A 17,035-nucleotide genomic window follows, 5' to 3' on the forward strand; every position below is an offset into this window, starting at 1 on the left:
ACGTCTGAGGACTACTCTGATGATATTGAGAGCGCTGCCGACTTACGTGAAGTCTCAAACTCAGAGGAACCTCAGACTATCCAAGCATCAGACGAGAAGCCTACAGCGGAAACTACTATGCTTTTCGACTTGGATGCAGGAGATCACTCAACTCCTCAACTGCATTACAGGAAGCCAAACTTTAAGAAGCCTGCCAAGGGTACTAAACCCAAGAAAGTTTCATCGAAGCCCGCTCCTAATGCGAAGCGTTCACCTATGGTTGGTCATGCTGGTAAGATTAAGGGAGCGAAGCATTCAATGCCCCAAGCTCCTAAGGAGAACGTTAAAGCTGAGAGATCTACTGCAACTTCTACTGACGACAACCCTGTTGTCGGTGGAAAGGAATCGAACAATCTTGCTACTTCCAGAGTGACAGTTCCTGAAAATATGGAAGCACTGAGCACGTTAAATCGTCCGTTGCCCGTGGTCGAACCTGAGAAATTTGCAGTTTCTGATTCACCAAGTTTAAATGCTGGTGAAAAGGATTATCAGAGACTAACTGGACACAATCACACGGAGTCCAAGCATCATACTACGACCAGGCATCTTAACATCCCTTTACAAGCAGAACATGAAGATGATCGAGCATTACTCAACTCGTCATTGGATGGAGAAGTCAATCACTCTAAGTTACCTCAAGTTACTTCACCTCATGATACTTTGGCGGACAAATCCGGATCCTCTGGCCATAAGATATCATTTCAAGTGATTCCTGCGACTTCTGCTGGTGAAAAAGTGAAGACCGAGAAGGGTTCAAGCCGTTTGAACAAGTCCAAATTCTCTTCCTTAGAGCCTTTTAGGACTGGAACTCGTTTATCAAGAAAACATACTTATGATGATCTTGTGAATGGGGACACCCGTTCCTCGGTGCCGTTGATTAACAGCACTCCTGGCGAATCTTCTGCTCCTGAGCGTACCTATATGGTTGCTCGGAAGAAGCCACGGATTTTTCAAGTGTTGTTAAGCGACATTTATCTCGCAGCTAATCCGAAAGGTTACAAACAAGCGATGTGCAGCAAGGACGCTGCAAAATGGAAGGCAGCAATTGATGACGAGTAGTTTCACTCTCATCATATACATAACACATGGGATCGCAATCCAATTCTTACAGATGATCCGAAAATTTTGAATTGCTGCGTCTCCACAAGTTGGGTTTTTACCGTTAAATCTGATGGTCGACGCAAAGCACGTCTCGTTGCTCGCGGTGATCACCAGAAGGAGAATACATATTCAATTACATTTTCTCCAACTCTTCGACCAGAGATCATGAGAGCGATTTTTGCTCTTATTGCTACTCAGCATTGGTTTATGGCTCAGTTTGATGTCAAAACTGCTTATCTATACAGTCCTATTGATACCGAATTGTACATTTATCAGCCTCAAGGGTATTCTACCCACACAAGGCATGCAAAAGTGCCATCCGGCATGAGGGTGGTCTATAAGCTTAACAAAGCTTTATATGGTCTCAAGCAATCGGGCAATTTGTGGCATAAGGAAATTCAGAAACATTTGGCCAAAATTAATTTTGAAAGTTCCCACCCTTTTCCATCCACCTACATTCATAAGAATCGGAATGGAAAAGTCGATTGCGTTGTTGGTTTATTTGTGGATGACATTATTGTTGGCGCTTCGAATAAAGCTATACTGGACAAAGTTTACAAACATATATCTGGTAAATATGAGCTTAAAACGATCCAACCTGATAAGAAGACCAATTTACAGAAGTTTTTGGGGATTGATCTTAAAGGATGGTCGTGTGAAAAAGATTAAGCTATGTCAGTCTGCCTATATCGAAGAATTCGTTGAGAAGCTTCACCTTACTTTTGCTAGAAGCTGTGCTACTCCGTTAAGTCCAAAATTTCTACTTCGATACTGCGGAACATCCGTTAGAAGCTACTAAGGAGATGCTTAATAAGGCAGTCAGTGATTTTCGACGCAAAATTGGTTGTTTATTATACGTCGCGGTTATGACAAGGCCTGATATTGCTTATGCTGTTGATTACTTAGCGCGTTTTTCGACGTATCCTCATCGTCTAGTCGTTGATCAGTTGAAACATGTTTTAAACTACCTCTATCATAGTCGTTTCAAATCTATCATTTATCAACACACTTCGGAAACTAAAATGGATCATTTGATTTGCTACTCAGATAGTGACTATGCTCAAGATCCGATTACAAGGAAGTCCATGAACGGATTTCTCATCATGTTTTCGGATGCACCTCTCTATTGGAAGTGCCAGTATACCCCATTGGTCTGCAAGTCATCTACTGAGGCGGAACTTCAGGCAATTTACCTACTTTCTAATGAGCTTGAATGGTTTCACCCTCTCATGAAGTTCATGTCCGCTTATCAAGGCGAAGGAAAATATCCTGAACTTTTAGTGGATAACAAATCCGCTGTTGATACGATAGTTTATGGTAACTTTTCACCAAAATCAAAGCCATACGCTGTCAGGTAGAAATGTTTAGAAGAACGATTTGAAGAGAAGCGTTTCATTATCAAACACGTTAGTACGAAGGACCAGTTAGCTGATATTCTTACTAAACCTATTACTACCAAGGTATTGGGTAAGTTAAGGAGCATGATTATTCAGATGCTACAAATCAAGGGAGCGTGTCGGACATATGAGAATATTACCTAGTATTAGGTAATCTATTATTATATGTCATTAGATTTATTTGTTTTGAGATCTGAACTTATTCTAAAATAACGAAGATTTAGAATAATATCTAATAGAGACAATCCTGGATAAAATGCACTAACTGTGTATGTTAGGGAATCAGCAGAAAAATAATTATGCGCGATCATAATTCTGTTTCTGAGAATTAAATCTCTTTTTTTTTATTATGTATGATTACCTCACTTTATTTTCCTTTTTATTTTTACTTTACTTTACCTCTTTTTATATAACTTGTTTCTTCTACGAAGGGACGAGACCCGATAGCCTATTTTGCAATACAACTAGTTCGACTCCACTTTGATGGTAACAGAGTAAAGGAAGTAAATTCATTTTCTTCTATGGTGATACATACACAATTGTTAGAATGTTAAAGGCATTAACATTATCACACAGACCACTTGGTACATTTATATCCACCCACTTAGGTAACCGACCTTACAATTGTCTGAATCTCCCCGACTGCTAGGTTCTTATTAGTTCTATTAAAGAAGGAGTTTGATAGCTAAAGCCCGGGAGTAACTCATAATGTCTCTCTTAACTCCGACAGCGGAAGTAATGTATAATGAAATAATCAACTAGTTTGTATTCACTAGGATATAGATAAAAGCACCCCTTTGTATATGTTTATAATTTGAAGTGTTATTATATTTATTTTAATGACTTGTTTTTTTATTTGTTTTGTTTGTTTTTCTTATTTTTATCTTCTTGTTATATTTTCTCTTATTCTTATCTCTGTTCTTCTTATTCTCTTTTTTCTAAGCTCTTGTTTCTTCTTTCTTATCTTCATCTTGAGTTTTCCAAAAAGGCTAAATACTCATTTAATATTTTCTCTTTTTTCTGCTTAATAAAATATTTGCATCTCGTCGTCCAAATTTAATAAATAATTCGCTCATGTTGCTTCGCTCATAATATTACGTAACCATTTGGATAACACGTGACTTTTCCTTGTTCGATCCCTCACAAACTCGTGTAAGGGGTCAAACCAAGCGCATATTGGTTTAAAGCCAGATAAAATATTAATGAATTCATTTACCTGATTAGGTAACACGGAAAGATATAAATAGTTTCCGAAATAATTTATGAGAAGCGCGAATAAGAAATAAAGCGTACTGAAAGGATAGTGACCCGAAGGACAATAAGAAAGAGCTACATCGGAACAAGCTGACTAATATTCGTGTGGCGACTGCATATGCAAAACAACAGGTTTTTGCATGATCGCGGGTTATGCTGAATTCACATAATGTGATGTTCCCAAACAGGATGGATTCCTGTCGGAACCTATGAGTTATAATAATGTTTCATATGTTAATAACGCATAAAGGTTCAACTGGTATTTGATTTATAATATGTGAATCAAATTAATGTTCAGACAGATAGAAGAAATAATTCGCGGGGAAATTTTTCCTGTGAAATAAATTTCTCCCTAATCTACTTTCGGCTGAGAATGACCTATTCCACTTCTGCGGAAAAATATCTCTTATATGTATGTACTACTTTTTCCTTATATACTATGTGTCTCTTAGAAGGGACGACGACTTTATTGTGTAATTTGCAATACATATTCATATAAGGAAATCCATCTTGAAGTGATCCTTCAGCTGAAACCAAGAGTAACCTTCGGGTTCTCGCTGGATTACAAACGTGTTCGTAAGGACCCTATTTTGTTATGGGGGTCATTCTATGCAACAGAAGTCTTTTCTATATCCGAACTATATGGCCAATCCCGTTCATAACCTTGGGCATCTGCGCGCTCGGTAGTGCTACGGCACAGAGATATGTGAGCAATTAAGTAGATACAAATGTCACACGGGATTTATATACTCTGACATGGCGTCACAGACAGGATACTCAGTTTTGCATAAGAATTGTGGTTCGCGACACTATTAGTTTTTCAAATACTCTTTCATTTCGGATCGGCGAGAATTAACCCTTTCCAGGGAATTTTCACTAACAAATTTTTCATACGGTTTTATTGCACCGTGTGGGAAAATTTCTCATTGGTCAATTTAGGTCGACAGAGGATTTTTCTTAGTTGCATAATACTTTTGTGCTACCTAGGATTAAGATCTAGCCTAATACCTCTAAAATTCACAGATTTACAATTGCAAAATCTTCTCAACTACTTGCAAATATTATCAGGCACTACTGTTCAATTTACCAACATGTACTCAGCTTCCAATTCAACCGAATCTTCTCAATCATCAGAACTTCTTCGTAGCCTTGTTAGGGCTATAACCAATACTAATGAAACTTTGAAGTTGATTCATCAGGATCTCGCTGTTAAGCGTCTTGACCCTGAGAAAATCAGAAAGACGGTTAAGGAAAGTGTTGTCCCTGCTATTCATTTTTTGCGGGACGAAGATGGACAATGTAGTCCTATGGTGTTCATTCGCTACTTGAGTGAGCTTAGAAGTGCTCTAAAGGACTATGGTTATGAGCAGGTCTGTGCTAACTTTGCAGAACAGAAATATGACTCCGTCTCTGACGAAGAGGAGTTATTCACGAACGAGACTTTGAAACAAACAAACGATGGCTCTGTTTATGTTATGTTGAGAGATTACTATAGGAAATCTCACGGCAAGTATCCATCCGCAGCAAAGATGTTGAATCTTTTACGTGACCGACACTCGACTATTAAGCATAGCAAGCAGTCTTATCTTAAGGCCCTTGCAAAAACTTCGGTATGAAGATTATACCAAACCCTTTTTGGACTACTTTAATCTAATCGATGACTTTATTAATGCTATTAAGAGCGACGGTTACAAAGTCGATGATGATGATATCCTAGAGGCATTGAAACCAGGTGTTGTTAAGTTGTGCGAGAACGATCGAAACGAACTCAATCAAGTTACTACACTAACTGAATTTAAGAAGTGGATCATTAAGGAGGTCAAGATCCAACGTGTCCCTAACAGGGAGGAGGTTCAGATCCCAAAATACTTATTGAAGGGTCTTTACCATTCTCAGACCGACTCTAGCGGCACACACAACAAACAAAAGCAATATTCTTCGAAGCACGGTCAATCTAAAGGGCAGAGTCAATCGAAGAAGGACTCACCCGAGAAGAAAAATGTTCACAACTTCAACTTGAATAATCACAACGTCATATCTGATCTTGAATTATTGGGAGGTGTTCCGATGTCAGGTAAGAACTTACCGAGTTTCGTCTAATCTTATACTTATTGATGGAGGAGCGGGAATTAGTCTTACCGGGCACAAGGAATGGTTACATGATTTTGTACCACTTACAGAATCCGACAWTATTCAATCAATAGCCTACGATCATTCAACGAAAAATCTAGAGGGTCTAGGCAGGTTGATCTTTAATTATACTGGAAATTTACTCTCAGTTGATGCTTATTATTACGAGGGTGCCCCAACTATTCTTTCAGAAGACGATATAAAACAAATGTCCAGAGTGCAGTACTCAAATCTATCATCATGACTTCGGAACTACTTCTCAAAGTTATTCGAAGGTTCTAAATGTTGGTGAAGAGTGCATACAGCTTATTCAAATCGACAAGCTATGGTATATTCCTGGCGACTACAACCAATTCATTGTTGGCGGTGGTCAAATGGCAATCAATAATTTACATTTAAAACTAGGACATGCCAATACAAAGCTGATTCGAGACTCTATCTCTCACGGAACGATCTCTGTTTCCAAGGAGGAGAAAAATGAGCTAAAGCACACAGCGGATCATGGTTGCGCAAGATGCTTACGGGCAAAAGCGAGACGTGCTGATGCAGTCGAATATTCTCGTGATTATTATTTGCGCCCAGTACCGTTTGATATGGTTTATACAGATGTTTGTGTTGTCAATCTGCACGCTAAGAAAGGCGACCAAGGTTACTTTGTTACTTTCAAGGACCAGTTTACGAAGTTCACTACAATTTACTTCCTGGCTCATAAGAATGATGTTACCGCGGCGGTCGCCAAATACTTGGATTGGGTGGAAAATCAGTTCAGCGAACAAGGGTACAGAGTGCACAAACTCTTATTCTGATAAGGGCACTGAATACCTGAACGCTGCAATGAAGACACTTCTTGAGCGAAAAGGTGTGGAACATCATACGACCTCAGGATACATGTCGGCATCCAACGGTGTTGCAGAACGGTTGAATTTGACAATAATGAATGACACTCGTGCTATGTTACAGGCTGGAAAAGTTCCTAACGCATTTTGGAAAGAGGCAGCGTCATATTCTATCTTTATACGCAACCACCTCTACCAGAARAAGCATTGACACTAGTCCAGTAATGGCACTGGGAGTGAAGACTCCATTGAAGGCAAAGGATATACATGTTTTTGGCGAATATTGCGTTGTTACTCAACCTCCGGATTACTTACCCAAGCTTCACACTAGAGGTAATGAAAGGAATATATTTAGGATTTGATCCAAACACTTTTGGCTCTCATGTCTTTGTTCCAAACACTCCGGGAGATTTGCGATTTGGCAGTCATGTTTATTCAAGGAGCGTGAGTTTTCTCAAGACGCCCATGTTGTATGTGGATTACTGCTTGAATCATCGAACTTTGAATGATGACCCTCTTATGGAACTTTATGATCCGCGTTTTCAAATATTTGCCGATCTAGAGTCAGAGGAAGCACCATTAAGTTGCGACGAAGCAGCATTGCTTGCTGACGATCAGGTTGAAAATGATTTAACATTGTCACCCGCTGTCGAAAGGACGTCGCGTATCGATTCAAGTATCGACACGAGACCTGCTACCCCTGAAGATGAGTTGATAGACACTCGCCCTAAAGAAAATATTTCGAAGGCTGGAGCGCTCACTACGTCTTCCCTTGCTAAAGAAGGAAATAGAAGCAGAACCTCCTAAGGTTACAGACGATACCATTGTCATTGATACCTCACCTGGAGATACTCAGTCTTTCCACGAGTCGACGGATCATCCTGGAAATTTAAGTACGGATGAGTCTGACAACGACCCGGACTGGACCCCTGACAACGTCAGTATGCAAGACTCTTCTTCCGAGCCTGAGGATTACTCAGATGACGACTCACGTGAGCTGTCTGATGATGAACCTCAGACTAACCAGGCCCCAGACGAAAGAAAGGATGTAGAAAGGTACTTCTCTTTTCGACCTGGATCCAGGAGAATCATTCGACTTCCGGAAATACACTACAAGAAACTTCCACCCGAGGTAAGGGTCGAGGCGAAGAATCCCGGAAAGTCGCTCGTTAGCCAAAATGCTGGTAGGGCTAAGCATCCAAAGCGTTCTCGGAAAAGACGCGAGGGTGCACAGAGCGACAAGTTGAATAAATCAAATGGTCGCTCTACTAAAGGTGGTAAATACTACTACCAATGGTAGAGCAAATTTTAAACCAACTGTTGTTTCCACTGCAAAGGAGTCAGGGGACTCTTTGCAAACTTTAAATCCAATCGGATAGCTTCGGTAAGCATGTGAAAGTTGGAGTTTCTGATACATGCAAGTTAGAGATGCAYGGACTGAAGACAATCAGAAGCCGAAGGGTGCAGATCCTGTTAAGGCAGGGATCGAACAACGAAAGCATACGGAGCATTCAGTCGCACGCACTATAACATCAGACGACAAGAGCGCTGGCAGTCAGCTGATGCCAAAACTCTTCAATCAAGCAAGCCAAACACGGAGATAAATCACCTCAAGATTACCCACATCCTCCAAGACTCGATTCCGGAAAAACGAGCAGTGAGACGTCTTCTTCCGTGGCTGGTAAAAAGTCTGAAGTTACATCTTCTAAAGGGAATAGCTTACCATCGTGGCAAGGTCGTAATATGCGTTCATTGAATCGACCATTAACTAGAAAACGTCAATTTCATGATGATGGCGATCTGGACCGATATGACAGCACGGTGCCACCGATCGGCACAGGTAGATCTAGGCTGAAAGCAAAAGGCCGCTGGCGTTATGCGGTTAAACACAAGAAGCTCAAGGTCACCCAAGTGTTGCTAAGTGATGTTCACCTGGCAGTTACACCAAGTAGCTACAAGAAGGCGATAAGCAGTAATGATGGAGCTGCAAAGTGGAAAGCAGCAATTGCTGATGAGTTTAACTCTCATCGGAAACATTGCACCTGGGATCCCAAACCTATTATTACAGATGATCCTAGAATTTTGAGCCGGACGGTCTCCACAGGTTGGGTCTTCAACATCAAGTCCAGATGGTCGGTTCAAAGCGAGACTCCGTTTGCTCACGGGCGACCACCAGAAGGAGTCAACATACACCTTGACTTTTTCCCCCGACCACTTCGACCTGAGATCATGAGGAGCATTCTTGCTCTTATTGCTACACAACACTGGTTCATGGCACAGTTTGATGTTAAAACGGCTTATCTTAAATAGTCCAATTGATACCGAATTGTACATCTATCAGCCACAGGGCTATCATAGTTCTGTCAAACCTTCCGATGTATCAACCGGTAAGAGGGTGGTGTACAGGCTTAACAAAGCCTTATATGGTCTCAAGCAATCTGGAAAATTATGGCACGAGACAATCAAGGCATATTTGGCTAAGAATTGGATTTGAATATTCGAGCCCATTTCCTTCCACATACATTCATAAAGATGTCAAGGGAAAAACAGATTGCGTGGTTGGTCTATTTGTGGATGATATTATTATAGGTGCATCGACCAAATCTATTCTTGAGAAGGTCACTAAGCACTTACAGAAAGCTTATGAATTAAAGATCATCGAACAAGATCCAAAGACATATGTTCAAAGATTTTTAGGTATAGATCTTAAGGTGGAGAGACTTTAAAAAAAATGGTCGTGTTGGAAGAATTAGTTTATGTCARTCCTCTTACATTGAAGAGTTTGTTTGAGAAACTGAAGATTGAGATGACACGAAAATGCGCTACACCGTTGAGTCCTAACTTTTATTTTGATATGGATCAACACCCGTTGAAATTAACTCAAGAGGAATTGGATAAAAGAGTTACGGATTATAGACGCAAGATTGGTTGTTTACTTTATGTCTCTACTATGACTCGACCAGACATTGCTTATGCAGTTGATTATTTAGCAAGATTCTCTACTTATCCACATGATTTAGTAAGAAGAACAGGTGATTCACACAATTCGATATCTCTATTTTTCGAGATTCAGGACAATTGTTTATCAGAACACTGACGCCGATAAGCTTAATCATCTAATTTGCTATTCGKATAGTGACTATGCGCAAGATCCAATTACTCGTCAATCGATGAATGGTTATTTTATCATGTTTGCTAATGCGCCAGTTCATTGGAGAAGTCACTACACTCCACTGGTGTGCAAGTCTTCTACCGAAGCTGAATTACAAGCCATCAATTTCTTAACTGATGAGTTAGAATGGTTCCATCCTTTGATGAAATTTATTTCTGCTTATCAAGGAAAGGTTCATTGTCCTGAGTTACTAGTCGACAACAAGTCTGCCATAGATACAATAGTCTTCGGTAATTTTTCGCCGAAGGCAAAGCCATATGCAGTCAGGCTTAAATGTCTTGAAGAGAGATTTAATCGAAAGAAGTTTGTCATCAGGCATGTTGGCACAGAAAACCAATTAGCTGATTTGCTTACTAAACCAATAACTATCAAGGTCATGGATAAACTAAGGCACAATGCTTATTCAGATGTTACAAATCAAGGGAGCGTGTCGGAACCTATGAGTTATAATAATGTTTCATATGTTAATAACGCATAAAGGTTCAACTGGTATTTGATTTATAATATGTGAATCAAATTAATGTTCAGACAGATAGAAGAAATAATTCGCGGGGAAATTTTTCCTGTGAAATAAATTTCTCCCTAATCTACTTTCGGCTGAGAATGACCTATTCCACTTCTGCGGAAAAATATCTCTTATATGTATGTACTACTTTTTCCTTATATACTATGTGTCTCTTAGAAGGGATGAACGACTTTATTGTGTAATTTGCAATACATATTCTTATAAGGAAATCCATCTTGAAGTGAACCTTCAGCTGAAACCAAGAGTAACCTTCGGGTTCTCGCTGGATTACAAACGTGTTCGTAAGGACCCTATTTTGTTATGGGGGTCATTCTATGCAACAGAAGTCTTTTCTATATCCGAACTATATGGCCAATCCCGTTCATAACCTTGGGCATCTGCGCGCTCGGTAGTGCTACGGCACAGAGATATGTGAGCAATTAAGCAGATACAAATGTCACACGGGATTTATATACTCTGACAATTCCTCTTTGGCATATAATTTGTTATTGTATGAAATTGGAAGAGAAATGGAAGAAGTGTCATTCTCCATTTAATATAAATATGCGCCCTTGCCCTCCTTTGATACAGAGGCAAGGTTAGATTATGATTTAGTTATTTTTCTAGAAAGGGAGATTGAAAAGATAAGTGATTAGATAGAATAATGAATGAATAGAATGATTCATAGAGAACTATGAGATAAGAGATATGAAAGGATACGAGAAGAATCAGATAACAATCTTATTAATCTAATATATATCTTTAGACGGATTTGGTAATCATCTAAAGAATCCTTATACTTCAGGTTATTGAAAATAATATTTTGTTACCCTCAGTCTGACCATTTACAACTCGCAGATGCGCGAGTGGTTTAGTGGTAAAATTCACCGTTGCCATCGATGAGCCCCCAGTTCGATTCCGGGCTCGCGCATTACTTTTTACGAATAAATTGCATCCAATATTTTAGCTTGAAGTTACCCTAGCTTATCAACATTTCCCTGTTAAACGTTAAGTCATGTCAAGAAATCTTTTTTTTACTTCACGTAATTGTGATATGAATTTGCATAGTTGAATATAAGAGAATTTAGCGGGAATTATTCTATTATGAGGGTTGACCCATGGAAAGTGTATGATCCCTCAAATATAGAGCAAGGAAATCAAATTGCGCAATGCGTCTTGAACTTTATCAATGATCCTTTAACCTTGAAAGGAACTAAGAGTCAATCAACATTTGAGAATGCATTGCCAAAAATAAACGAATATACCGTTTTATCAGGAATAGTTGCATTACAAGGTAAAACAGTGGAAAAAACGTTGAAGAAACGGAAAACAAACACGATGCCACAAACTTATCTGTTGACACTAACCACGGGGTTGAAAGTGTTACCTGCCGAAAAGATACATACCCAATCCAGGGGCCGTCTACTTCATGATATGCATGCAGAGATTTTGTCAATTCGACTCTTTAATTTGATTCTCTTAGAGGATATAAAGAGGATAAACGATTGCAGTGATAATGATAGATGTGGCAAAATTTTAAGGCAAAATAGGAATGGCCTTTTTCAATTGAGGGATAGTACAATTAAACTCGCTATGTTTGTTACAGAGGCCCCATGTGGGGATGCATCTTTAGAAAATATTTCTTCTAGGAGTAGTAGCAATGTTGATTGGAAAGATGAAAAATGCGGACTCGAACCAATTAGAGGGAGATCATTCTTCAATAGAAAAGGATTAGTAAGAACGAAACCTGGAAGAAGAGATTCGCAAAAATCTTTGTCAAAATCGTGTTCGGACAAACTTTGCATGAAACAATTTACTTCTTTACTAAACTCAACAACCTTTTCATTTATTGATCCAGCATATAGGTACCAGTTTTACTTAGAATACATTGTGATTCCAGAAGAAAGCATCAGCCCTGTAGATGTGCAACGATGCTTTAGTGATCGGTTGAATTTAGACAAATCTGAGACTAATATTCAAGATTATTTCCACGCATTTAAAATCCTCCCCACTGAATTACCCGATTTCCCCTATCAATTTAAGTTGAATAACTCCCTGAACGCATGTGCCACATCATTGGTTTATTCACCTGTGTATCCAAATATGTTGGAAGTGATAAATAAGGGTGTACTAAACGGAAGATCGTCAAAAAAACATATTAACAAGGAGGCAAGCAGCCAATTATGCCGGGAAGCTCTTTTTGAAAGGGTAGCTGAACTAAATTCAAACTGTTTTGAAAACATAAAAACATATTCCAACTTCAAAGGAAGTATCAAAGAGCTTAGGAAAATTAAAGAAGGAGCCAAGAAGATATTCAAAAACTGGGGAGAATCTACAATCGATGATTTTACAATTAGAGGAGAAAGCTAATGCAAAATTGACAATTGGATATGCATATATTTCTAACTAGACAAACACTCTGTTTCAGTAAAATTCGAGTAGTTTCATTTCACTTTGCTTTTCTAAACCGTGAATCTTCTGTAATTATTCTATTTGTAATTATTATTCTCAACCGAATCATCATCGTTATCTTCATCATCAACATCCTGCACAATTTCACCGATGTGCTCAGCAGCTTTTGCATACTCCGCACTTTCTAGCACCTTCCGAATTTTGTCATTGGAACCACCAATTATGTCCAGCGGTTTAAGTCCCTCTTTGTTTCTTATGGACGGGTCTGCACCAACCTCAATCAGTTGTTGAATTAAGAATAGTGCATATTCTGGCTCGGAGAAACTGTAATTAGCGGCATAATGCAAAGGTGTATCACCGGTAACAGGGGCTTTAATATCAAGGTTGACACCATCTAAATCTATGATTTCGTCCATAACAGAGTAACAGCCATATTTGCAACATAAATGAAGAGCTGAATCTCCAGTTGCATCGGTAGCGGTATTTAATAATTTTATGAACTCCTCCGGCTTCTCTCCATATTGATTTTCTATGGACTTAAAAAGATCCAAATTATTTCTTCTTGCAGCTTCTATCATTTGCTCTTGTGCAGTCGCCCCCTTGAATTTTTCATCAGACATGACCTCAAACCAAAATTTGCATGACCTTCGAGGCAATATATTTGGTCTAACCCATACTTGATCATCCTGGAATGTACAGTAATAGAGGACATCTGGTTTAAGAATTCTGTCAGCCCACAGAGAGGTAGAAACATAATTGCTCGCGAATAATATGGTGCAAGGATGAAATAATGCTTACGAACCGATTAACAGCAAAAAATCAAAAATTAAATTTATGATAAAAACTAATTGGTGGGCGAAACTGGAACAATTAACGATGCAGGTAAGTCGATGAAATGTCTGGCAAATCTGATACGAAAAGAAACAAACTAGACTATCCATATCTCAGCAACTTTCATCCTATATTTATTACTAGACTCTTATTAACTTATAATAAAGCTATACGACAGTCTTCTTTTATGACATACTGTTTCAGAGTACCTTATTTGGGATGCCTTAGAATCAAATGGGGGTAAGAACAAAGAAGTAACATGTGTGAAACGAATATATGATATTTGAAGAACAAATTACACATGGACTACACCAACATTCAAAATAGCCTATAAACTGAATAAATGACATAGGTATGTAAAATGTATATATATATTTTTTGGCGGTTAGTATAGCAAATTACCTGTTCGGGCAACGCGCTTAAGAGGAAAGAAGTTTATGTGAATTTTTTTTTCATGATTTATCCAACCTTTTCGCATTGTTTTTAAAAATTTTTTCCCATGACTTCTACAATTTCAATTAGTCACAACTAGATTACTATAAATATCAGAATCTTTGCACATAGAAATACTTAAGCATTCACAATTCTACGATTCAAAATTTCCGGTTCGCAGTTTCTTTTCTCCTCTCACTCCCTCGTATAGACATTTGCTTCCTCAACAAAATGCCGTACACACCACTAACGGTTAGAAATGCTCTAGCCAGAAGTGTGATCTGTAAAATAGCATCAAAGGCTTACAGGCCAATGATATACACATCGGAGATCATTCCTGAAAATACTCTTTCAACAATTAGGTGCTATTCAACCAGATCTACAGTGATCCAGCTCCTAAACAACATTGGTTCCAAAAGAGAAGTTGAACAATACTTGAAATATTTCACTTCTGTTTCCCAACAGCAGTTTGCTGTGATTAAAGTCGGCGGTGCTATTATCACCCAACAACTCCCACAGTTAGCATCATGCTTGGCGTTCCTTTATCACTTGGGATTGTATCCCATTGTAGTTCATGGAACGGGTCCACAAATCAACCAAATTTTAGAAGGTCAGGGTGTTGAACCTGAATATTCTAATGGTATTAGAATTACAGATACAAAAACAATGGCTGTGGTCAGACGGTGCTTTTTGCAACAAAACCTCAGACTTGTGACTGCATTGGAAAAAATGGGCGTCAGGGCTAGACCAATAACGGGGGGTGTTTTTCAGGCTCAATATCTGGATAAAGAGAAGTATAAACTTGTTGGTCATATAACCAGCGTAGATAAAGAGCCAATCGAGGCGTCAATTAACGCTGGAGCTCTGCCAATTTTGACTTCTATGGCTGAAACCCCGTCTGGTCAGATATTGAATGTTAATGCAGATGTTGCAGCTGGAGAAATTGCAAGAGTTTTTGAACCATTGAAGATTGTGTACTTAAATGAAAAAGGTGGAATAATTGACGGAAACACAAAGGAGAAAATATCGGTTATAAACCTTGATGAAGAGTATGAAGATCTTTTGAAACAGAAGTGGGTGAAATATGGAACGAAGTTAAAGCTCAAAGAAATCAAAGCCCTTCTTACATATCTTCCAAGAAGCTCTTCCGTGGCAATTATCAATGTTGATGATCTTCAGAAAGAGTTATTTACTGACTCAGGTGCAGGAACTTTAATTCGCCGCGGTTACAAGTTGTTTACGAAGCGGACTTTGAAGAACTTCTCTCAGCCTGACTTGCTCCGTTCTGCTTTGGAGAGGGATCCAGAGATTAAGTTTGGGAAGAATTCTGTTGCAAACTATCTAACCGAGCTTGAAAAAATGAGCTTCAAGGCATATGGCGATGAACCCTTGGATGTCATGGCTATTGTGTGTGACGATCACGAGTTTAATAGTACGATTCCACGTCTTGACAAGTTTCTCGCTTCAAAGGCTGGCTGGCTAAATAACGTTACAGACAACGTGTTCAGTGCAATAAAAAAAGACTATCCTTCACTTTACTGGATAGTTGACGAAGACGATCCATATACTGCCTGGCATTTCAACAAAGCCGACGGTTCATATACAAAGGATGGAAAAATCTTGTACTGGTATGGCTGTAAGAACGTTGGCGATATCAGCTCTCTTATTGACTCATTTTATAAAAAATGCTCTACTGCAAGTGAACAGGGGTCTGGTGTATTTAATGGACAACAGACTGGTAGCTTTTCAACTTTTTCTCTTGGGCTGGCTGGGAACAAAATTGCAGCAAAGAAAAATAAAATTTCGGCATGTATTGGACATCGAGCATATTCCACACAACCGTTGCGTGAGACAATAAATCATAATGTGGGAAAGATCGGATTGATCGGAGCCAGAGGATTCACTGGAAGAAATCTTATTGGATTGATCAATAAACATCCATACTTGGAAGTTGCCCATGTTTCATCCAGAAACTTGAAGGGAAAGAAACTTGAAGGATACGACAAAAGTGAAGTTATCTACGAGAACCTATCACCAGTGGACATAGAGGAGATCGAAAAAAGTGGGGAGGTTGATGTCTGGGTGATGGCTTTGCCAAATGGTGTGTGCTCTCCGTTTGTCCAGGCAATTGATGCTGGAAACTCTGGAAAATCACACATCGTTGACCTTTCTGCGGATGGCCGATTTGATACGACAGGAAAATGGGTGTATGGATTACCAGAATTAAGCAATAGAGCTGAGATAGCTCAAGCCACAAGAATATCCAACCCCGGTTGCTATTCTACTGCTTCTCAGATTGCAATTAATCCCGTGTTTAAATATATTGGTGGGCGTCCTTCCATATTTGGCATTTCTGGCTATTCCGGTGCCGGAACAAAGCCTTCGAAGAAGAATGATGTGTCGTTTTTGAATAACAATCTTGTCCCATACGCTTTGACAGACCACACACATGAAAAAGAAATATCTTTTCATTTAGGGAAGAAGGTTGCTTTTATGCCACACGTTGGTCAATGGTTTCAAGGAATTACCTTGACAATAAACATTCCTTTGAAGGAGAAGTTGACAGCAGAAGATGCTTTCCAACTGTATTCAGAGAAATATGCAAACGAAAAAATGATTTCTGTCATCAAAAATACACCTTACGTGAAAGATATTAGTGGAAAGCATGGTGTGGTTGTAGGTGGCTTCAGTGTGAATGAGGAAAAGGATAGGATGGCAGTGGTCGCAACAATTGATAATTTGCTTAAGGGTGCTGCAACTCAATGCCTTCAAAATATTAATTTGATGATGAAGTACGATGAATATGCCGGTATTCCAGAAAGTAAGATGGTGTGCGCATAAGGTAGTTAGCAGGAACACAAAAAAGTTGTAATTAATTAAGATATCAGTGATAGACAAAGTCGTAAACTTTTGTAAATGTTATAAC

General features: G+C 39.1%; 3 protein-coding genes and 1 non-coding gene across 4 annotated transcripts; 3 read left to right on the forward strand and 1 right to left on the reverse strand.

The window, feature by feature from the left end:
- Positions 1-11,294: 11,294 nt before the first annotated feature.
- BRETT_004092 lies at positions 11,295-11,365 on the forward strand. The gene has a single exon. It is a non-coding gene; the product is annotated as a tRNA-Gly (tRNA).
- Positions 11,366-11,538: 173 nt separating this feature from the next.
- BRETT_004093 (uncharacterized protein) lies at positions 11,539-12,804 on the forward strand (the record flags this gene model as incomplete). Its single annotated transcript, XM_041282589.1, has 1 exon — positions 11,539-12,804. The coding sequence occupies one exon, from the start codon at positions 11,539-11,541 to the stop codon at positions 12,802-12,804; it is 1,266 nt and encodes a 421-aa protein (XP_041135365.1).
- Positions 12,805-12,923: 119 nt separating this feature from the next.
- Positions 12,924-13,466, reverse strand: BRETT_004094 (uncharacterized protein; the record flags this gene model as incomplete). Its single annotated transcript, XM_041282590.1, has 1 exon — positions 12,924-13,466. The coding sequence occupies one exon, from the start codon at positions 13,464-13,466 to the stop codon at positions 12,924-12,926; it is 543 nt and encodes a 180-aa protein (XP_041135366.1).
- An 874-nt stretch (positions 13,467-14,340) lies between these two features.
- On the forward strand, positions 14,341-16,950 carry ARG5,6 (Protein arg5,6, mitochondrial; the record flags this gene model as incomplete). The annotated part of the gene is made up of 1 exon (XM_041282591.1): positions 14,341-16,950. The coding sequence occupies one exon, from the start codon at positions 14,341-14,343 to the stop codon at positions 16,948-16,950; it is 2,610 nt and encodes an 869-aa protein (XP_041135367.1).
- Between the last annotated feature and the right edge of the window lie 85 nt (positions 16,951-17,035).

This window comes from Brettanomyces bruxellensis, chromosome 5 (assembly GCF_011074885.1).
Source record: "Brettanomyces bruxellensis chromosome 5, complete sequence".
NCBI classification, from domain to species: Eukaryota; Fungi; Ascomycota; class Pichiomycetes; order Pichiales; family Pichiaceae; genus Brettanomyces; species Brettanomyces bruxellensis.